We start from the raw sequence: 25,194 nt of genomic DNA, 5'->3' as shown, positions 1-25,194 counted from the left end.
CAGTACAAACTCAACAGCAGCAAACTCGCAGTCTGTCCGTGTCATGGTTTTGATTCCAGTTGTCCAGCAGTCCTGCTCCGTGTCTGGTTTGATTCCAGTTTCGTTCCAGCAGTCTGTCCGTGTCTGGTTGATTCATTCGGTTCCAGCGCTGTCCGGTCCGTGTCATTGGATCCCAAACGACAGACTGGTCAAAGATCTTACTTTCCATGCGGCTTGAGATGGCGCAGCACGTGCTCAAAGTTGGGCTCTCAGCAATGGCCGCTCTCCCCAGCACTGCAGCATCAGACCTCCATGGTCTTGAGGAGCGCTGGCATCGGCCTGCAGGGTCGTGACGTCAGCCAGCCCGAGCCAGCCTCCTGGTGGGGCGGAATGGCGGCTGTTTGAACAGATGCTGGCTCAACCACCTCGCTATGACGCTGCAACAGTGACGACGACCACAAGGTTCCAGGTCATTGTCGTCTTGTCGTCTGTGCTGCGTGTTGATGCTATGACGAGGGCTGTATTCAGGGGCGGTAAGTGTTAGCGTGAAAAAAATGGGGAAAAATTAAACTCCGTGTGGTATAGATATGGCGACTGCCTGGTACCGCTCTGGTTTCTCATATTTTACCCGAGAGAATCTTTGCCCCTGTTTATACCCTTCGTCCCAGGGATCAGGTGTCAGGTAACATCCGTGACGTCAGCACATCACTACGTCACTACGGAGACTAGCCAATCGACAGTGTTGTCCATAGGAATGGGAATCCCATGGGAATCCCATGGCAAACGTCCCATGGGATGGGATGGGATGGGAATCACATTTCTATTTCCCATTGGTAGTCGATACTTGATATTGCAAAATAAATTTACTGTTATTTCATTCATCAAGGATTTAAATCTTTCCTCTGAATCATCTATTGTATGTGAAATAGTCAGGAATCTATCAGAACAAAAGCGAAAAGTGTTTCAGTTTTGTCCATAGGATTGTTAATACCATGGGAAACGTCCCGTGGGATGGGACGGGATGGGACAGGCATAAATTGCCATGGGACGGGATGGGATGGGATAGAAAAATATGTCCCATGGACAACCCTGCCAATCGACCTTTCATTGACCAGCACAGCCGCTTGCCCTCGCTCCATGAATACAAGTTTGCACCAAGGAGACAAAAGCTAGGCATGGCTAGGCCAGGATATGTTCAGGCTACTACTTTCTTTGTGTCACACCAAAGAGAGTTCCCCCTCCTTTGCCAGTTAAGAGCGCATTACAAATGTCGCAGGACAGCCAACCCTCGGTGTATTTCCTTCTTCTCGGGGTGTAGTTGCTTGGTTGTGTGCGATGTGCCACTATAAAACTATCATGACTAGGGGTGGGGTAGGAAACTGCGGCAGACGAGTGTGTGTCCAATATTGTACAGAAAACAACTGTCAGTGTATAGTCTCTCTGTGTGCTCTCCAGTACTTAGCTCCTGTCGTGTGCTGCGCCTCACCTTGGGGCTCATCGTCCCAGTAGTTGTCATACGGGTGTTTCCGCGACAGCAGCTCGTACAGAATGATTCCGTACGAGTACACATCAGCCTTCTGCCACCCGACATCATCCAGCCTCTCTTCTCGCAAAACTTCCGGCGCTGTCCAGAACTGTCCTACAACACAAGAACAGGGAGGTCTGGAGTGACAGAACTTCTCTTGAATACCCCAACAGAAGGCTTCTGGAACGGGGACGAAGGGCAGATTGATGGGAAGCTGTCATATAGTCTACATGACATGACATGACATGACATGACATGACATCAAGCGGTAAAACTACATGCAATAATATTCTGCATTTACTCTATCGATGTTTGCTTGTTTGTTTGTTTATGTTTAACGCCGTGCCAGCAACTAGGACTACATCACGACCATTGAGGTCCTTTGACATGTACAGTGTGAGGTTCATCTACACATCACCTACACAGCCTCTTGTTATACACATCACAGACTGTGATATTGTTATCTGACTCCCATGGTATTATTGTCAAATTATCATTACAGAGTGTATTATGTATCTATCTATGTATATATACAGTACATGTATTGCTGTATGACTACTGTGGTCTTATTGCCACAGTATCATTACAGACTGTGATATCTATCTATACATGTATATGCATAGTGTTGCTGTATGACTACTGTGGTCTTATTGCCACAGTATCATTACAGACTGTGATATATATCTATACATGTATAGTGTTGCTGTATGACTACTGTGGTCTTATTGCCACAGTATCATTACAGACTGTGATATCTATCTATATATGTAAATGTTATTGTTACAGGTGGTCCTTATTGCCACGGTGCATTACATGACTGATATCTATCTATATATGTATAGTGTTACTGTGGTCTTATTGCCACAGTATCATTGCATATCTATATATGTATATGTATAGTGTTACCGTGGTCTTATTGCCACACTATCATTACAGACTGTGATATCTATCTATATATGTATAGTGTTACTGTGGTCTTATTGCCACAGTATCATTGCAGACTGTGATATCTATCTATATATGTATATGTATAGTGTTACCGTGGTCTTATTGCCACACTATCATTACAGACTGTGATATATATCTGTACATGTATAGTGTTACTGCGGTCTTATTGCTACAGTATCATTGCAGACTGTGATATCTATCTATATATGTATATGTATAGTGTTACTGCGGTCTTATTGCTACAGTATCATTGCAGACTGTGATATCTATCTATATATGTATATGTATAGTGTTACTGTGGTCTTATTGCCACAGTATCATTACAGACTGTGATATCTATCTATATATTATAGTGTTGCTGTATGACTACTACTACGTGGTTGTATTGTCATATTATCATTACAGACTGTGATATCTATACATGTATAGTGTTGCTGTATGACTACTGCTACTACTATGTGGTTGTATTGTCATATTATCATTACAGACTGTGATATCTATACATGTATAGTGTTGCTGTATGACTACTGCTACTACTATGTGGTTGTATTGTCATATTATCATTACAGACTGTGAGATCTATACATGTATAGTGTTGCTGTATGACTACTACTAAGTGGTTGTATTGTCATATTATCATTACAGACTGTGATTTATCTTCATTGCTACAAGGGAGATAACTATTCTCTTGCTGCACGATGAGCGAATGATGAAATGAAGATGGTGAAAATGACATGAATGCACATGTTACCAGCTCTGACGAGTTTCCTAATGCTAGAAACTTCATACACGAGTCTGTCATCGTGGAGGTCACATCTGAAGAGTTCAGTCTTATTATACTTGTTATGCTCCTAGTCTTCTTATACTTATTATACAATCAGTCTTATTATGTATACAATTAGTCTTATTACTCCTAGCCTTATTATACTTGCTATACAATCAGTCTTATTATGTATACAATTAGTCTTATTACTCCTAGCCTTATTATACTTATTATACAATTAGTCTTATTATGTATACAATTAGTCTTATTACTCCTAGACTTATTATACTTGCTATACAATTAGTCTTATTACTCCTAGACTTATTATACTTGCTATACAATTAGTCTTATTATGTATACAATTAGTCTTATTACTCCTAGCCTTATTATACTTGCTATACAATTAGTCTTATTACTCCTAGACTTATTATACTTGCTATACAATTAGTCTTATTATGTATACAATTAGTCTTATTACTCCTAGCCTTATTATACTTGCTATACAATTAGTCTTATTACTCCTAGACTTATTATACTTGCTATACAATTAGTCTTATTATGTATACAATTAGTCTTATTACTCCTAGCCTTATTATACTTGCTATACAATTAGTCTTATTACTCCTAGCCTTATTATACTTGCTATACAATTAGTCTTATTATGTATACAATTAGTCTTATTACTCCTAGCCTTATTATACTTGCTATACAATTAGTCTTATTACTCCTAGCCTTATTATACTTGCTATACAATTAGTCTCATTATGCTGGGCGAGCTGTTCATGGCTAGCGACTACAGAGTCTGGTGTGGAAAGGTCACTCACTTCTGGCCACATCTGTGGGGTCCGCGGTGAGTACCTCACCTTCTCGCAGGTAAAACATACGAAAATCGCCGACTTTGCAGGTCCAGCTTCTGTCCACCAGCACGTTACTAGACTTGAGGTTGCCATGGTAACATACAGGGCTGGTGTGTACGTACGTCATGCCCTGTGTAGACATAAATAAATTAAAGGACGACTGGTTTGGGTAAACTTGCAACTGGGACCAAAGAGAAACATCGCTTGTGAAGATTTGTGGGGAAGAGACCTTCACGTGCCGGGAGAAGGAGGTCACAGGGCACGCAGTGCGTGCAGCGTAAGACGTAATACGTGAAGGGAGGTATAAGGCTAAAGTTCAAAGTTGCACAAACATTCGGTGATTATCACCATCAGCGCACCACACAACAGAACCACGGTTGTAAGGTGATAGTCATCAGAAATCCTGCCGTTGAGGTCTTTCTAACTGTGAGGTCAAGAGGTTATTTCACAGGCACGTGACACCTTTACCGAACGAACTGTTACACTGAGCAAAGAGAGCGATCATATTCTTGTCCCCCGTCTTTCCTAACCCTTGTCCTACCTTACAAACATCCAGTGGCTTACCTGACAAACATCCAATGGCTTACCTGACAAACATCCAGTGTCTCACCTTACAAACATCCAGTGGCTTACCTTACAAACATCCAGTGGCTTACCTTACAAATATCCAGTGGCTTACCTTACAAACATCCTGTGTCACACCTTACAAATATCCAGTGTCTCACCTGACAAACATCCAGTGGCTTACCTTACAAACATCCACTGTCTTACCTTACAAACATCCAGGGGCTTACCTTACAAACATCCACTGTCTTACCTTACAAACATCCAGTGGCTTACCTTACAAACATCCACTGTCTTACCTTACAAACATCCAGTGGCTTACCTTACAAATATCCAGTGTCTCACCTGACAAACATCCACTGTCTCACCTTACAAACATTCAGTGGCTTACCTTACAAATATATACTGTCTCACCTGACAAACATCCAGTGTCTCACAAACATCCAGTGGCTTACCTTACAAACATCCAGTGGCTTACCTTACAAACATCCTGTGTCACACCTTACAAATATCCAGTGTCTCACCTGACAAATATCCACTGTCTCACCTGACAAATATCCACTGTCTCACCTTACAAACATCCAGTGTCTCACCTGACAAACATCTAGTGGCTTACCTTACAAATATCCATTGCAAAAGACACGAGGAACGTGGCGTCCAGCTTGATGCTGGAGCTGTGGATGACATCGTAGAGGGAGCCTTTGTGCGCGTACATGCTGATCACGCGGACCTGGTTAAGTTCCACGCATGCGCCGATAAGAGGATTGACATTTCGATGGTTCAACTGACGAATCTAGCAAATACAATGAACTTTCTTTTTTTAATAAATAAATGTGCGTCAACGATATTTATTTCAAATTAGTATTACAGTGGAAGAGCAAATGAAGAGCACCAAAATAGATGACAGAGATGTCAGACAGTTTTTGATGACAAGAGAAGAGCTCATGCCTTCAAATCCTGTATATTTTGTAGATAGGTCATGTCACTTGTGACCTCACAGAGTTAGTGCAAATTATCTGATAATTACGCTGATTTATTCTCTGGTGAGGCTGAAAGACACAGCCAAGTATTTTTTATGAATTCTCTGGCCATCACCAGCTCGCCTTTGTATAGGAAGACGTCCTCATCCTGCTTACAAACAGGGGATCACAGAACCCTTGGAGTGGAGGGATGCCCGTGAGTGCCCATGTTGCCCCGCTGCCCTGTGCGTCACACAAGGGGAATAATTCAGGAGAGCTCATTCCTGTTTTAGATTTTACAGCTCACAAACAACAACTGTGCTCATTGACTGTCTACTAACTCATTCACTCCAAACTCATCCTGCGAGTTGACATTTCTGTCTTTATTCCGCAACAACACCAGGCCCTTGTGGTACTGTCGCGGTTTCTGTAACAGCTTTTGTTTTTACATGAGTGGGTTGTTGGCCCAAAGCAAACCCCAACCTGGAGGGCCAGGGTGCAACATTGTAGTGTGGCCTCTCTCCTGACAGACCTGTTGGGCTTGGTGACACCTGCCAGGAGCACAAGCCTCCCGTCGACATGGCTACAAGGGAGGCTGCGCCGACTAGTGGTAGGCCGACATGTTTACTTTTCTAATAACAGTTTCAGACATTCCATACACTTCATAAAAACCCACGAGACGATGTAAAACAGATGGGAGAGAGTCATCTGAAGGTAGTACCAAACTTGTCTACTATTATATATACAGTACACTACATTGTATTTTGTCTACATTGTATACATTATATCTTGTCTACTTGTCCTACCATTATATATACACTACACTACATTATATCTTGTCTACTTGTCCTACCATTATATATACACTACACTGTATCTTGTCTACTTGTCCTACCATTATATACACTACACTACATTTTATCTTGTCTACTTGTCCTACCATTATATATACAATACACTACACTGTATCTTGTCTACTAGTCCTACCATTATATATACACTACACTACACTGTATCTTGTCTACTTGTCCTACCATTATATAGACTACACTACACTGTATCTTGTCTACTTGTCCTACCATTATATAGACTACACTACATTACACTACATTGTATCTTGTCTACTTTGTATACATTATATCTTGTCTACTTGTCCTACCATTATATATACAGTACACTACACTGTATCTTGTCTACTTGTCCTACCATTATATATACAGTACACTACACTGTATCTTGTCTACTTGTCCTACCATTATATATACAGTACACTACACTGTATCTTGTCTACTTGTCCTACCATTAATATACAGTACACTAACGTATCTGTCTACTTGTCCTACCATTATATACACTACACTGTATCTTGTCTACTTGTCCTACCATTATATATACACTACACTACACTGTATCTTGTCTACTTGTCCTACCATTTTATATACACTACATTGTATCTTGTCTACTTGTCCTACCATTATTTATACACTACATTGTATCTTGTCTACTTGTCCTACCATTATTTATACACTACATTGTATCTTGTCTACTTGTCCTACTATTATATATACAGTAGACTACACTGTATCTTGTCTACTTGTCCTACTATTATATACATTACACTACACTACATTGTATTTCGTCCTACCAGTCTTCCATTGCTTCGCTGCCCTTCTCCTTCTCTCCATGTTTTCAGTTCTGCAAATGGAATCTTCCAGTCCTTGCTGCTGATTTTCTGTAGCTGAGCTCTCCTGTCATCAGATAAACAGCAGCAATGCTTGTCGCTAGTGCAGTCTAACGAGTGACTAGGATTGCAACATGCTAACTTAAGCCCTAACCCAAGACTAGGATTGTGCTATGCTAACCCCTAACCACTAAGCAATGTGTCTCTAGCTTGTATCTGGCATGGGAATGTAAGTGCGTCTGTGTGTGTGCATACTTGCGTGTGCGGACGTTTCGCCGCCGGACGTTTCGGAGTCGGACGTTTTGCCGACCGGCGTTTCGCCGCCGGACGTTTCGCCGCATTATGTCAGAGAGAGAGAGAGAGCTTACTTACTTCTCAAAGAATGAAAGTAACTACTAGATTACACAATAATTCTTTATTTCAAAACAAATTTTACACACAGACTTCACAGACAGTTCACTTTGATTGTCACAGATTATGCGCAACAGCTTTGAGAAAAAACATTGATACAATGGCGAGAGAAATGTGTGAGCTAACGGTTCACATGAGGAGGGATAGTGAGAGAGAGTTCACTGGTACATTGATACAATGGCGAGAGAAATGTGTGAGCTAAGGGGCGTCACACACTCGACTTCGGCTAAAGGTTCGTGTGAAATGCCGAAATGAAGTGCCCCGCGCCGAAACGTCCGGCGGCGAAACGCCGGTCGACTAAACGTCCGACTCCGAAACGTCCGGCGGCGAAACGTCCGTGTACCCATACTTGAGAGAGCTTTTCATGATAACGACAGGTTACTTTACAAGTTTGTTGTATCCTGCATCAGGCTGCTTGCCGCCTACTCTGAAGGGCGTTGTACACATGGTTGCTATGACACGCTTCATCCATCCCAGATTTCTGTAAGTGTCCTTTTCAATGTAGTTATTTTTGCCACTTTTATGTTTAATGTTGTTTGCATAAAAACTATCAACAGCTTTTAGCTCGCCATTCAGAGAACCGTGTGCAGCCCCTCATGGCTCTTGGTGCAGGGTCAGCTGATGAGGGAACAGGGATGTAGTCAAGGTCGCTACAGGTGGCAAAATAAAGCATCTTACACCTGTAAATGTCATCGTGAGGTAGAGTAGGAGACAGCACTCACCAGCACCGTCACCTCACCTCCTCAGGTAGAAGCACACAAAACACATCACCATCGTATCATGCACTGAGGTACTAGTAGGAGAGCAGCGCCACTGTCGACATACCTCTTGAGGTACAGGTAGGAGACAACACACGACACCACCATGAAGCCGGCAGTGGCCGAGATGGCGGAACTGGTGAAAACCAAGCGCTGATATCCTGAAACACAGCAGATAGTGCATGTTAGTTGATGCTAATAAACACAGCAGATAGTGCATGTTAGTTGATGCTAATAAACACAGCAGATAGTGCATGTTAGCTGATGCTAATAAACACAGCAGATAGTGCATGTTAGTTCATGCTAATAAACACAGCAGATAGTGCATGTTAGCTGATGCCAATAAACACAGCAGATAGTGCATGTTAGTTCATGCTAATAAACACAGCAGATAGTGCATGTTAGCTGATGCTAATAAACACAGCAGATAGTGCATGTTAGCTGATGCTAAGCTGATGCTAAGCTGATGCTAATAAACACAACAGTTAGTGCATGTTAGTTGATGCTAATAAACACAGCAGTTAGTGCATGTTAGTTGATGCTAATAAACACAGCAGATAGTGCATGTTAGTTGATGCTAATAAACACAGCAGATAGTGCATGTTAGTTGATGCTAATAAACACAACAGATAGTGCATGATAGTTGATGCTAATAAACACAACAGGTAGTGCATGGTAGTCAATGCTAATAAGCACAGCAGATAGTGCATGTTAGTTGATGCTAAGAGGATGCTAATAAACACACCAGGTAGTGTATGTTACTTGATGCTAATAAACAGCAGATAGTGCATGGTAGTCAATCCTAATAAACACAACAGATAGTGTTAGTCATGTTAGTCGATCCTTATAAACATGGCAGGTGAGAACAGCCCTCGCTAGATTGCCTTAGCCATCAGGTGTTAAAAGTCTTTCTGAAAGTGTATGTCTGTGCTTGCTTTCATCATTTTCATTTGTTGAGCCAACCGAACTTTTCTCCATCCTCCTGGCACACTTCACACAAACATCTCAAAGATCTCACCGTCCTCCTGGCACACTTCACACAAACATCTCAAAGATCTCACCGTCCTCCTGGCACACTTCACACAAACATCTCAAAGATCTCACCGTCCTCCTGCACACTTCACACAAACATCTCAAAGATCTCACCGTCCTCCTGCACACTTCACACAAAACATCTCAAATATCTCACCGTCCTCCTGGCACACTTCACACAAACATTCAAATATCTCACCGTCCTCCTGGCACACTTCACACAAACATCTCAAAGATCTCACCGTCCTCCTGCACACTTCACACAAACATCTCAAAGATCTCACCGTCCTCCTGGCACAGCTCATTGTTCCAGCCACACACGGGGCTGCCGCGTGGGGGGACAGTCACCTCGCCCGGCCAGACTATGGGGCTTCCTGCTATTAGTGTCATCTCTTGGCTGCCACATACATATCAAAAATACATATATATATATACCTCACAAATACACTCACGTACACACGTACACAACGCACCCCGCCATCCTCCCCCCTCACGCGTACACAAACAGGAAAAACTAGATTCTTCAAACAGTGGCTGAAGATAAGGTAGGATCCCCTGAAAGAAGTGAACCGTAGAACAGTTATCCCAGTCATTGAAGGTATTTTTAGTGTCAAGGCAGTTGTGACTGTGGGGCTCGTCGCTGATGTTGAAGGTGTTGATAGAGGTGGCTGTTGCTGTGGGGCTTGTCGCTGATGTTGAAGGTGTTAATAGAGGTGGCTGCTGCTGTGGGGCTCGTCGCTGACAACCAAGTTACTTTTAAAGTCGTTTTCGGGGCTTGTCGCCGTTTTATGTTTTCCTCCTTTCGATGGTCTCCGCCTGTGTTTTGTGGGACGAGCAGACTGCACGTGTCCCGCATTCTACGCACAGACCGTTAAACGGCCTTTTCACGGCGTGTGGCTGCCACATCAAAGCCTCTGTCCATCGTGTCCAGGACTCGACCAGGTCTGAAGGTCGCTCTGTACTAAACTGTACTAACTGTACTAAAATCATCTTTCGTCAGATACAGCCTTTTGTACTAACATCATGTCTCATCCTCTCTCATCGTGTCTCATCATGTCCAGATACTGCCCTGATATCGTCTCGCTCTTTTCTGTTGTTTGTGGGGCTTCTTGTCATTCTGTACCCCTTCTGCCACTGTGTAGCCCTTTGGTCCCTCTGTAACCCTTTATGCTGTTTTATGCTGTCCTGTCTTGGTAAGGGTCTCCGTTACTGGATAGGTCTTCTGCTGTCACCCCGAGCCATACCCTCGCAACTGTTCGGACATTGTACCTCCATTCACTTGTCCTTAGTTGCCTGAATCCTCACTTCGTGGATTGAATAGTTTCTCCTCCTCTCCTCCAAGGCCCTCCTTTGATCACAGAGACCTGGAACATCGTTTATGACTCCGGCTGACCCAAAGCTGCTTCTACTTCTGCCTCCACAGCACCTCTTGGCACAGTAGCACCTTCTTCGTGTTTCCAGCGAGAATTGCAGTCCACCATCCTGAGGCTAGTGTCCTGCAGCTTCTCCAAGTCAAAGTCAGTTTTGGGGGTGATGGGAAGGGTTGTGAGGTGAGTGTTTCGCACCTGACACGAAGGTGAGGGCTAGCGATGGTAATGGTCAATTCTAAGGTAACTGGTGTCAGGTAGAGGGACTTAGCTCCCTTTGTAATGAGTAAACTGTCAGAAAGGCGTCCTGCATCTTGTCCACACTACAACATGTACTAGCAGGGAATTGGTTTTGTCAAGCTCAGGCCAATGGTAGGCTCTGCACTTGATGTCGTTTGTTCTCTCAGGAATTTAGTTTCTTAACCAGAGATAAATTGTCAGGTGTGTATGTGCGTGCTTACGTGCGTTCGTGGGTGTGTGATAATGTAGGTGTGTCTTAAGATTAGTCTAGAAGTAAGATTGCATGTTTTTAAGTTCCATGTGATTAAAAATCTCATCTTTATCATGTCCGTATCTCTATCTTGTAACTAGCACTTGTTTTTTCTATTTTTGAAACTAAGCACACTTCCCACCCAGTGGGATTACTAAAGTTGGTCATTGTCATTGTCAGCCCGCCTCCGCTATGCCGGGCAGAAAGTAAACATCACCTATTCATCTGTTCGTCAGTCAGTCATTACTCTCTGACATGAATGTTACCCACTCTAGCACCCATGTTTGGTCTTGTACATCGTAAAAGCAGCGGACAGAGTTACCTGGGACTGAACCTGGCGACCTGGACATAGCAGCCTTTCTGGATGTTGTGCAACATGTAGGTGGCCACACGGGAACCGTTTTCACCAATCCGCACCTGTCCTGACACACCTGCATTGACACACCAGTGATAATGAACTGAGACACAGCTGTGTCATTCTGGTTGCACCCAGCAGGAAGCTGGGGTGAGATAGTGAAAAGTCCTGCGTGAAGACAGAGAGAGAGAGAGAGCCAGACTTACAGGCTGTAATTTGTTTTACAAGCCAGTCCATGGCCAGTATGAATTGAAGTGGCAAGAGAATTAATCCCTGTTTGACTCCAATAGTAATGTATAAGCTTGTTGTTGATGCAAACAGTGTCAACAGTGTTTGTATTACATTCTCAAAGTCTAGAACTTGGCGTGTTGTTTATATTGTGTGATCTGTTCTATGATATATATTACTTCATGACCATCCTTTTCGATGCAATCCTGACCTTCTTTGTCTTCACTGGCGGGCATTTTGGCATATGACAAAGTCAGGTCTGAGTTTTCATTTCATAAGTTTTTTTTAATAATAATGGTTAAATACAGCCACCGAAAGGGCCTTTGCTATGGAAGTAAAGAACAGGTTCCAGGCACTAGGAGACCAACAAGAGATGACCTTAGATGACTTCAATCGAGTCTTACAGGAAACATGAGAGAAAATACTGGGCTTCCAACGGAAAAAGAAAGAACAGTGGATCAGAGAAGAGACATGGAAGAAGACAGACGAGAGAAAGTCAACCAAACAAAGAATCAACAGCACTAGATCTGAACGCCTGAAGGAACAACACAGACAAAGATATACAAAACTAAACAAACAAGTAAAGAAGACGACAAAAACCGACAAAAGAGACTACACAGAGAAACTGGCAGATGAAGCTGAAAAAGCAGCAAGAAAAAAAAATGACCCGAAGACACTGTACAAGATAAACAAACAGCTAAACAACGGCTTTAAGAACAGTGATGTGCCAGTGTGACCTAGAGAAGGCTTTTGACAGCATTCACCGAGAGTCCTTATGGAAGATCCTGAGGCATTACGGAGTCCCTGCAAAACTTGTTCAGGTCGTTGCAATGCTGTACAGCGATTTCAAATCCCAGGTTGTGTGTGACACGGAGCTCACAGACCCCTTCAACGTCAGTACCGGGGTGAAGCAGGGCTGCATTCTGTCGCCGTTCCTCTTCATCCTGGCCATGGACTGGATCATGAAGACTTCCACCGACAGTGAGAGGAGAGGGATCAGATGGACCATGACTATGACAACAACAACAATGCTGGAAGACTTAGACTTTGCTGATGACATTGCCCTGCTGTCACACCGCCACCAAGACATGCAGGAAAAAACAAATGGGTTCTCAGAAACAGCTGGAAACCTTGGCTTGAAGGTCAGCACAAAGAAAACGAAAAGTATGAGAGTGAATGCCAGAGTCCAAGACAGCATCAAACTAAATGGAGAAGAGATTGAGGAAGTTGACAGTTTCACATATCTTGGGTCCAAAATGTCAAACACCGGGATGCGGAGGTGGAGATTCGAGCCCGACTGGCGAAAGCCAGCCAGGCCTTCGCCTCACTCAGGAGCACATGGAAGGCAAAAAACATCAGCCAGAAGATCAAACTGAGAATCTTCAAGTCAAATGTGATCAGCACCCTCCTTTACGGATCAGAATCTTGGAAGATGACCAAATCCATCAGTAACAAGCTTGACGTCTTCCAAACCAGATGCCTCAGGCGCCTACTTAACATCTTTTGGCCAAACACCATCACCAACGAAGAACTCCACCGAAGAATTGAAACCGAGTCCATCACCACGCAGGTTCAACGAAGGCGTTGGCGATGGATTGGACATGTGCTCCGCCAGCAGACAGCAGACCTTTCCAGAGTCGCCCTACGATGGACTCCAGACGGCCGAAGAAAACGAGGCCGCCCACAGGAAACTTGGAGACGAACAGTGGAAAGGGAGATGAAAGGAAAGGGCTGGACATGGGGTCACCTAGAGACATGGGGTCACCTAGAGCGGGTTTCAGCCGATCGACATCGGTGGCGGACTCTGGTCGAGGCCTTGTGTGCAACCTGATGCACGAAGAGGAATAGATAGATAGATAGAATGGTTAAATTGTTTTATTTCAGTAGTTCGACAGTTGATAATCTGTAATTGTATTGCACTGTATTGTATTTCGGCAACAAATATGTGATAAATTTTCTGAAATTTGTGTTGCATAAAAAATGATTCAATGATTGTTTTATTCTTGACTTCATTTTCTGGCCTCTAGAAAAAATGAAAGTAAGCGAACATTCGATGAACTTAAAGAATGCGAACCAAAGCAGTTTTAGTAACTTGAATATTTAAGAGTAGGGGTATCAGTTGTCTGCACCTGGTATTTTGTAGAATTAAAAAGTAAAATCTAATGTTGATGTTGACAAAGTATTGCTGAAATGCCTTTTGTCTGTTGGGAATGTCCTCAGTAGTTACATTTTGTTTCATCTGCTTCGAATATTCACGAGAAACGAGGTTGGGCATGTGAAAATAACTGAGGTTCAGTGGAGGCTACTATCACAGTGGATCGACGACAATATATTTGGTAGGAGAAGGAGATTTGCTCAGATACTGCACACGTGTAGCAATATTACAGCACACATCAAACTCTCGAGAGATCAAACCCTACATTGTGGTGAGGGTCACATAGTGCATCATTCTCTGACATCGTCCATAGTGGTGCTGTACAGGTGTGGACATATAGTGATAATGTAGCTACGTTCTATAGTGGTGCTGTACAGGTGACATATAGTGATAATGTAGCTACGTTCTATAGTGGTGCTGTACAGGTGACATATAGTGATAATGTAGCTACGTTCTATACTGGTGCCGTACAAGTGACATATAGTGATAATGTAGCTACGTTCTATACTGGTGCCGTACAAGTGTGGACATATAGTGATAATGTAGCTACCTTCTATAGTGGTGCCGTGCAGGTGACATATATAGTGATAATAAAGCTACCTTCTATAGTGGTGCCGTACAGGTGACATATAGCGATAATGTAGCTACCTTCTTATAGTGGTGCCGTAAAGGTGACATATAGTGATAATGTAGCTACCTTCTATAGTGATAATGTGGACATATAGATAATGTAGCTACCTTCTATAGTGGTGCCGTAAAGGTGACATATAGTGATAATGTAGCTACCTTCTATAGTGGTGCCGTAAAGGTGACATATAGTGATAATGTAGCTACCTTCTATAGTGGTGCCGTAAAGGTGACATATAGTGATAATGTAGCTACCTTCTATAGTGGTGCCGTATAAGTGTGGACATATAGTGATAATGTAGCTACCTTCTATAGTGGTGCCGTAAAGGTGACATATAGTGATAATGTAGCTACCTTCTATAGTGGTGCCGTGCAGGTGACATATAGTGATAATGTAGCTACCTTCTATAGTGGTGCCGTACAGGTGACATATATAGTGATAATAAAGCTACCTTCTATAGTGGTGCCGTACAGGTGACATATAGCAATAATGTAGCTACCTTCTATAGTGGTGCCGTAAAGGTGACATATAGTGATAATGTAGCTACCTTCTATAGTGGTGCCGTATAAGTGTGGACATATAGTGATAATGTAGCTACCTTCTATAGTGGTGCCGTAAGGTGACATATAAGTGATAATGTAGCTTACCTTCTATAGTGGTGCCGTAAAAGTGAACATATAGTGATAAATGTAGCTACCTTCTATAGTGGTGCCGTAAAGGTGACATATAGTGATAATGAGCTACCTTCTATAGTGGTGCGTATAAGTGTAGACATATAGTGATAATGTAGCTACCTTCTATAGTGGTGCCGTAAAGGTGACATATAGTGATAATGTAGCTACCTTCTATAGTGGTGCCGTACAGGTGACATATAGTGATAATGTAGCTACCTTCTATAGTGGTGCCGTACAGGTGTTGTGCCAGGCTAGTGCCATTAGTAGGATCCGAACCATCAGCCAGGCAGGAGTTGACGGCCTTGGCGTACAGCGAGATAGCGTCCGACAGCAGAGATCCATGAATGCCCATCTGACACACAAACACACATCATGAGAGCACAAACTCACACACATGCGCACAGACATTTGGAGCATACACTCACACACAAACACACACACACACACACACAGACACACAGACAGACATGTGTGCACTCACAATAAGGTGTGTGATGCACGTTTGTACACTATAGAGGTAGAAAGGTTGTAGTGCACATTGACACAATATTTGAGGCTAACCCTTTGCCTGACAGTAAACAATATTTCTACTACTGTAAACATCTTCTGCTACAACAGGTGATAAATTACCTTTGCTGTGACTAATTACCACCCTAGTGTGAGTCTGCCTCTGGTACACTAGTACAGTGAAACTACAGGTGAGGATACTGACCTCATAGCCTCTAACACAGTGTGACTACAGGTGAGGATGCTCACCTCATAGCCTCTAACACAGTGTGACAGGATAATGACCTCAAGACCACTAGCACAGTGTGACTACAGGTGAGAATGCTCACCTCATAGCCTCTAACACAGTGTGACTACAGGTGAAGATGCTGACCTCATAGCCTCTAACACAGTGTGACTACAGGTGAGAATGCTCACCTCATAGCCACTAGCGCAGTCTGAAGAGACCATCAGGTCAGTAGCATTGAAGATGTCGTGCATGAAGATGACGTATCGATCTCGTTCTGGAGCAACGTCTATGGTGATGTCCAGAAGTCCTGTCATCATCATCATCATCATCATCATCATCATCAACGACAACAACAACATTAGCAGCATCAACACCAACACCAACGACAATAACACACACACTCACACTGTGCTCACCGTTAAAAATGGCGGGATCTCCTGGCCAGTCGGGGATTCGCTTGACCATGTTGCCGAAGTCTATGCTGATAAATGCGTAGTCGCCATTAGTCAGGCCAAGATCAAAGGCCGCACTCATAAAAGTCATGACGTCACTTCCGTATGCACACAACACGAATACTGAAGAGTAAAATCAGCAAAAGCAGTTAAAAGTACACTCAAGAGTACATTTAGGGTACACTCAAGGATACAGGAAGTCCGCCTGGAAACCAAGCTGGTAGCCTGCAGGTCCCTAGCCCGGATGAAGGAGGAGGATTGGGCGTGGGGCTAGCAACCCCTCCCTGTGAAAACTCTCTGCTACAGTAACCGCAAATACGTTTTGGCCCTAAGCTCCACTGGGGGAGGGATTAGGAGCAAGAAGACAAGGATACATGATACAGGATGCAGGATATAGGATATAGGATACAGGATACAGGGTACATGATACAGGATACAGGGTACAGGGTACAGGCGTCTTTGTAGACCAGAGCCACAATCCACACAATGCATGTTCAGTACAACAAATGTCTTGTATACAAATAAAACAGTTTGAAGTAAACGACAATCTTTATAGCAGACAATCATAGCGATACTGATTGGTTGAAAGCACAATCACTGTAAGGTGTGATATCCACGTCATTCACTGATCCTCACTATAGGCTGTCACTATGTGACGTCATGTTATCACACATCATTCACATATCCTCACTATAGGCTATGACTATCTGACGTCATTTTATCTACACTTCATTCACTGATCCTCACTATAGGCTATGACTATCTGACGTCATGTTATCTACACTTCATTCAGTAGTTTAGTCGTCGTCGTGCTGTGAGATGTTCTACCTGCTGCTATTTGTGGCCACTTGATTACCTCCCCTCTTGTTGTTCACATGTCTTACAACACCCGGATCTCGTACAGTTCTCCCGAGATCACTGATTACTATGCACGATATCGTTGATTACCATAAGCGGTACCATTGATCACGTCACGTGATGTCACCGATCCATGTGTGACGTCGTTGATTACCTCGTGTTTCGATAGCCTCCTCCTGGAGACTGAGAGAGAGGTTCTTATCTTGATTCAAGGAGAACTGCCTGGTGTCAAAGTGGTGAGTCTGAAACTGAGCCTACGCCACATGTTTGTCACACACACGTCACGAGTATGTCACACACACGCACACAGTCATACAGCCGTGTAGGCAAACAGAAATATGGGTGTTGTGACATAGCAAGCATGTGAATAAGTCTGGCAAAACTACTTTTGCTGATTTGTAACTGAAAACGAGAAACCGTATTGAGGTCGTTAAATGAGCGGCGCTGTTGTCGCGTCATTACAGTTCTGCTGTCATTCATCTGTCATTCATTGCCTCTGTTCATTAAAGTTCAGTTGAAAACAAAATGGAGTCAGAGTGTCTAGGATCTGTCTGCCTCGCCTGTCTCACCTCTATCGACGTTATTATCAGACTGCCCCCCCTGCCCCCGTCATCGCCTCACCTGAAAGTCGTCGGAGGTCTCCAGCCACACGGTGTCCTGTCCGTGCACCAGCGTCAGGCGGTTCCACCCGAAATGAGTCAGAATCTTCTCGATGAACTGCTGCATCTCATCAAAGGTGCCAGTGGTGCGTAGGAAAGTCGGGTACCGACGGCGGTCCGACAAGACTGAGCTCTCGCACCCAAAGCTGATCAAGGGTACATCCCAGATACGCGCCTGGCCACCCAGCAGCCGACACACGTCATCACACGATGGACCTGACGTGGATAAACACATCACAGGATGGACCTGACATGAATAAACACATCACACGATGGACCTGACATGAATAAACACATCACACGATGGACCTGACATGAATAAACACATCACAGGATGAGCCTGGCATGAATAAACACATCACAGGATGGACCTGACATGAATAAACACGCGATGGCTGAAGTTTTCTTGTCGACGTCCTGTTGTGTCCTAGTGTGATGACGTGTGTATTGACGTCCTGCTGTGTTCTAGTGTGATGACGTGTGTATTGACGTCCTGTTGTGTCCTAGTGTGATGACGTGTGTATTGACGTCCTGTTGTGTCCTAGTGTGATGACGTGTGTATTGACGTCCTGCTGTATTCTAGTGTGATGACGTGTGTATTGACGTCCTGATGTGTCCTAGTGTGATGACGTGTGTATTGACGTCCTGCTGTATTCTAGTGTGATGACGTGTGTATTGACGTCCTGATGTGTCCTAGTGTGATGACGTGTGTATTGACGTCCTGTTGTGTTCTAGTGTGATGACGTGTGTATTGACGTCCTGTTGTGTTCTAGTGTGATGACGTGTGTATTGACGTCCTGCTGTGTCCTAGTGTGATGACGTGTGTATTGACGTCCTGCTGTGTCCTAGTGTGATGAGTGTGTATTGACGTCCTGTTGTGTTCTAGTGTGATACGTGTGTATTGACGTCCTGTGTGTTTGTGTGATGACGTGTGTATTGACGTCCTGTTGTTGTTAGTGTGATGACGTGTGTATTGACTCCTGCTGTGTCCTAGTGTGAGACGTGTGTATTGACGTCCTGCTGTATTCTAGTGTGATGACGTGTGTATTGACGTCCTGATGTGTCCTAGTGTGATGACGGTGTATTGACGTCCTGTTGTGTTAGTGTGATGACGTGTGTATGCGTTGCTGTGTTAGTGTGATGACGTGTGTTATTGAGTCCTGTTGTGTCTATGTTGGACGTGTGTTTTGACGTCCTGTTGTGTTCTAGTTGTGACGTGTGTATTGACGTCCTGCTGTATCTTAGTGTGATGACGTGTGTATTGACGTCCTGATGTGTCCTAGTGTGATGACGTGTGTATGACGTCCTGTTGTCTAGTGTGATGACGTGTGTATTGACGTCCTGTTGTGTCCTAGTGTGATTGACGTGTGTATGAACGTCCTGCTGTGTCCTAGTGTGATGACGTGTGTATTGACGTCCTGCTGTGTCCTAGTGTGATGACGTGTGTATTGACGTCCTGCTGTGTCCTAGTGTGATGACGTGTGTATTGACGTCCTGCTGTGTCCTAGTGTGATGACGTGTGTATTGACGTCCTGCTGTGTCCTAGTGTGATGACGTGTGTATTGACGTCCTGCTGTATTCTAGTGTGATGACGTGTGTATTGACGTCCTGATGTGTCCTAGTGTGATGACGTGTGTATTGACGTCCTGTTGTGTTCTAGTGTGATGACGTGTGTATTGACGTCCTGCTGTGTTCTAGTGTGATGACGTGTGTATTGACAGCATTGACAACAAAATCTTAAAGCTCTCAGCACCGGCCATTACTGAAAGCCTGACCTATCTGTACAACCTATGTATTGATAAATCTTACCTTCCAATGCACCTTAAACAAGCAAAAGTAATCCAATACACAAATCAGGCGATCCAAGCGACCCTACAAATTATCGTCCAATCTCAATCCTATCACCTCTCTCAAAACCCTTAGAAAAACACATCCACAAGCACCTACAAGAGCACCTTCTCAGGTATGAACTCCTCCATACTAACCAATCCGGCTTTAGGCCTCGTCACTCTTGCCACACTGCACTTACATCGATGGTGGAGCAATCGCTAAATAATATTAATGATAATCTTTTCTCTGCCGCCTTATTTGTTGACTTTGCCAAAGCCTTTGATGTTATAGATCACAATCTGCTTATCAGAAAAATAACTTATAAATAAACTAAGTACCAGTAGCACCGAACTCCTTATCTCCTTCCTCGATAATCGAACTCAGAGAGTTGCTGTAAACAACCAACTGTCTGATCCCCTTGGAGGTAAATTTGGTGTCCCTCAAGGGTCAGTACTAGGACCCCTGCTTTTCTCCATACACATAAACGATCTTCCTCTCCATATATCCCAATCATGTGAAATGTTTGCAGACGACACCACAATACACGCTCACCACCAACAGATTGAGCCACTCGCTTCCATCCTACAGCTGAGTGCTGACGAGCTCCAGGCTTGGACTGACTCCAACCACATGTCCCTCAACCCCCAGAAAACTGAAGTCATGCTTCTAGCAACCAGACAGAAAAGACAAAACCTAGCCACCCCATTTCCTACTATCCAATTCGGCGCTCTGTCAATAACGGAAGTACAGTTCCACAAACTCATGTCTGTTACCATTGACAACAACTTATCGTGGTCCCAACACATCTCAACCACAAGTAAGAACATCTCCAAGAAAGTCTACCAGCTGTCCAGAATCAAACATTTCCTTGACACTCACACAAGAACACTTTTCTATATCACCCACATCCAATCAGTCATTGACTATGCCTCTACCCTCTGGGACTCCGCTAGTGGATCCTCCATGAAACCTCTAGGTAGTGTTCAGAGGCGAGCAATCAAAGCCGTCCTGCTAAAACCGAAAATAGACCCACGTGACTTCACCTTTCTGGGCGTCCTTCCTCTAAAGGACAGACTTAAATTTAACAAATGCATTTTCATGTATAAAATACTGATGGGTAAATTATCGCCAAGACTCTCTCTACTATTTTCCTCCAATAACTCTAGAACCTTCCCAAAACTGAATATCCCCTTTCCTAGACTAGACCTCTTCAAATCAAGTCTGAAATTCTCAGGAAGCGTGCAGTGGAACAGCCTCACTCTCCATCTCAAGCAATTGCACTCCCTGAACTGCTTTAGACGCCATCTATCTAAACACTTACAAGACATATAGATGAGGCCTCAAGAGATTCCTTCCAACTCCAGGTGACCTTGTAAATATATACATATATCTTCTTAACCATCACCTTGTAAATATCCACCCTTCTTCATGTTTACGACAATTTTATATATATATATATAATGCTTAATTACTTCTTTTATGTAGCTAATTTCCTTCCCTGTAAAGGGCGAGGGCTAAATGGAAAAAAGCGCTCTGTTGCTTATTTTACCTCTTGTAAATAAAGAATTGTCATTGTCATTGTCATTGTCATTGTCAATAGTCATTGTCATTGTCATTGCTTTCTCTATATATATATATACTTTCTTCTCTCTCTCTCCCTGCCCCGGTACCTATAATGGCATCGATGCGTGATGCTGCCTGTGTCTGCAGTGAGATCATCTGAGAAAAGCGGTACACCCCCTCGTCACTGTCACACTTGGTGTCCTCCAGAAGGTAGTTAAAGACAAGAGAATGTTTTCGTAGCTCTGTGTAGGTCGAGTCCCTGTTCAGCTGCTCCACCGTCCACTTGACCACCGCCAGCCCCTCTTTGCTCAGGACTTTGGCCCCGGTCAGTGGCAGGAAAATGCCCATCGTCAGGTTGCTCGGCCCCCCACTTGCAGGGGCAGGTGGGTGCAGCAGGACGACGAGCGCGCTGTAGAAGAGTCCAAGACGACCTGCTGACCTCCATGATGTCACGTGGGCCGTCATTGTAGTCTGCGTGCAGTCTGCTGATGGCGTCGTCTTGGGACTGACTGCAAACAACAAGTTAGACACAGACTGCTTCCTACTCTTGGTGGTGGTGGTGATGATGATGATGATGATGATGATTATCGATGATTATTGATGATGATGATGAGGAGGAGGAGAAGGATGAGGAGGAGGAGGAGGAGGAGGAGAGGAGGAGGAGAGGAGGAGGAGGAGGAGGAGGATGGCGACAGTGGAGAAGACCGTGCCATTGGCTTACAGCTTGTTATCGCTAACATCGTCATACACAGCAAACCAACCATCCAGAAGGAGGTTTCATACCACATGACTAAAGTTAAGGTCTCGTGATACGTCACGGTGACATATATTAAAGTCTGTTCTGATTATCTGTGTCAAGTTGTGTGCTTCATGTTGATCTGTGAATTCATTACGCCCTTTCCTACGCTCCTGGGTGGATTTGTGTCTGCGACATTTTCTTCTGTCTTTGGATAATTTTATTTCTCCTGCGTGAGGCGTTTTGAGCCTACCTTTGAGCTTACTTTAGAGCCTACCTTTGAGCCTACCTTAGAACCTTTGAGCCTACTTTAGAGCCTACCTTTGAGCGTACCTTTGAGCCTACCTTAGAACCTTTGAGCCTACCCTAGAACCTTTGAGCCTACCTTTGAGCCTACCTTTGAGCGTACCTTTGAGCCTACCTTAGAACCTTTGAGCCTACCTTTGAGCCTACCTTTCAGCTTACCTTTGAGCCTACCTTAGAACCTTTGAGCCTACGTTTGAGCCTACCTTTGAGCCTACCTTTGAGCCTACCTAGTGAGCACAGCGCTGTCTCAATCAACTTTACTTACACCTGGCTGTGCACTGTGTCTGCACGCTTTGTGTCTCGTGTTTATGCAGGTGCAGCTGTGTGCGGCTGATGCTGGAGAAAGGTGTGATATACATGTCCTCATATTATGACATTGTAGATATGATCACGTGATTAAAGTATTTGTTTTGTGTTACTTGGAGTGATGCAAGCACACGTGTACTTTATACAATATTTTACAGTGCAGTGAAAAAAGTATTTATATCACAATCATTTCATCACACAAATATTTACAGTTGCATGTTTGTAGTGATACAAGTATTGATGTCACAGTATTCAGATCATACAAATATTTATGTGATAGTATACTGATGATACAAGTATTTATGCTATAGTATTCTGATCATACAAGTATTTATGTTACAGCATTCAGGTCATACAAGTGTCTATGTTATAGTATTCAGATCATACAAGTATTTATGTGATAGTATACTGATGATAGAAGTATTTATAACACAGTATCAGATCCTACAAGTATTTATGTGATAGTATTTTGATGATAGAACTATTTGTTATAGTATTCAGATCATACAAATATTTATGTTACAGCATTCAGGTCATATAAGTATCTATGGTATAGTATTCAGATCATACAAATATTTATGTGATAGTATTATGATGATAGAAGTATTTATAACACAGTATTCAGATCATACAAATATTCATGTTACAGCATTCTGATCATACAAGTATTTATGTTACAGTATTCTGATCATACAAGTGTCTATGTTATAGTATTCAGATCATACAAGTATTTATGTTACAGCATTCAGGTCATATAAGTATCTATGGTATAGTATTCAGATCATACAAATATTTATGTTATAGTATACTGATGATACAAGTATTTATAACACAGTATTCAGATCCTACAAGTATTTATGTGATAGTATTTTGATGATAGAACTATTTGTTATAGTATTCTGATCATACAAGTATTCATGTTACAGTATTGAGATCATACAAATATTCATGTGATAGTATACTGATGATACAAGTATTTATGTTACAGCATTCTGATCATACAAGTATTTACAGGCCCACAAAATCACTGGTCTGCCCGCTAGGTGTCACTCCCAGTACTACAGCCAGCTGTCACATGCACAGCAACACTGCACGCGCCTCCATTCTGTCAGACGACTTACCTGTCCGACTATCAGTGACGTGCGTCACACCTGTCACACCTGTAACTGTCACCGTGCTGATGGTGTGGAGTATTATATAGCAGCTTCCCTGACACGCCTGACAGAGAAACGCCCTCAAAGTCTCATGAAGCATAATTAATGTCACAGTCGTTGTGCCTGGTGTCAGGGGCAGATAAGCAGCATCTACTGTGTGGAACTGAAGTGTCATCATTGCGCGCTGATCGAGCACGCGTCTAGTGATCTCCCTTAGTTGCCGCCAGTCGGACAGCAATGCCGGCGGCTACAGCTTGGACTTTCAGTGGGAGGCTGGCAAACATTGGTGTGAAGGTGAAGAATTGGCAGGCAAGCATGCAAGCACACACACACACAAACACACTGGCTTGGCAAAGGTTACAGGGTCGTAAATTAAGTCGTGCTCCTCTTCAGATAAATACAATGATAGGCAAAGTTGTCAAGAACTGAAAAAGCAGAGCGGGGATTGCAACGTGGAAAATGAGGAGATTAACGAGTACAAGAAAGAAATACCAAAGCTGCTCTGAAAGATCTTCCAGAAAATAAAGGATATTAACCAAACACCTGAATAATGGAAAAGCGGAATAATCTTCAAACTGCCAAAGAAGGGAGACATGCGACTGCAACCATTGGCGAGGCATAACCCTCTTATCGCAGACAAGCAAAAGCTTCAGTGGAATCATCCTGAAAAGGCTCATCACTGTTCTTCACAACATCGTCAGGCAAGAACAGGCTTGAGAGGAATGTCATGCATCGATCAAAGCTTCCCCTCAAAACAGATAATACAACAAGGCACAGAATACAACACCTTCTATGCCGTGTTCATAGACCTTGAGCAAGCATTTGACAGCACTCACAGTGAGTCATTAAGGTAAATCCTGCGTGACTGGAATACCGTAGACAATTGTAAATATAGTAAGAGCACTAGATACAGATTTTCATTGCCAGTTGGTTTGTATCAACAGCAAGATAACAGACATTTTCAACATTACTACTGGTGTCAAACAGGGGGAGATTCTCTCACGGTTCCTGTTTATACTGGCCGTGGACTGGCTTATGAAACAAGAAAGACTAGGAAAGTGGAATTTGCTATCGTCAATATGGAAAGACAGATCATGCTGATGACATCCAGCCAACACAAGGATGGTCATGAAAAGATCACCAATGTCACCAAAGCTGCATCATAAATAGGCACGTGATGTGAACAATCAACATCGATGAAGGCCTCGTTCAGAACTAAT

At 43.4% G+C, this 25,194-nt stretch overlaps 1 protein-coding gene across 1 annotated transcript; it reads right to left on the bottom strand.

Annotated features, from left to right (window-relative positions):
- Positions 1-1,437: 1,437 nt before the first annotated feature.
- Positions 1,438-24,393, bottom strand: LOC112556077 (atrial natriuretic peptide receptor 1-like; the record flags this gene model as incomplete). The annotated part of the gene is made up of 15 exons (XM_025224691.1): positions 23,942-24,393; positions 21,580-21,981; positions 18,042-18,295; positions 17,575-17,674; positions 16,527-16,685; positions 16,299-16,417; positions 15,591-15,726; positions 11,657-11,765; positions 9,762-9,874; positions 8,513-8,606; positions 7,241-7,343; positions 5,773-5,838; positions 5,253-5,429; positions 4,040-4,202; positions 1,438-1,618 (listed from the first exon to the last, which is right to left on the bottom strand). Coding segments are annotated over exons 1-15 (2,387 nt in total), but the record flags the coding sequence as incomplete, so codon positions are not given.
- Between the last annotated feature and the right edge of the window lie 801 nt (positions 24,394-25,194).

Source organism: Pomacea canaliculata, linkage group LG2 (genome assembly GCF_003073045.1).
Source record: "Pomacea canaliculata isolate SZHN2017 linkage group LG2, ASM307304v1, whole genome shotgun sequence".
In the NCBI taxonomy this organism is placed as follows: domain Eukaryota; kingdom Metazoa; phylum Mollusca; class Gastropoda; order Architaenioglossa; family Ampullariidae; genus Pomacea; species Pomacea canaliculata.
The sequence above is the reverse complement of the archived record's forward strand: the minus strand, read 5'-3'. Positions and strand labels throughout refer to the sequence as shown.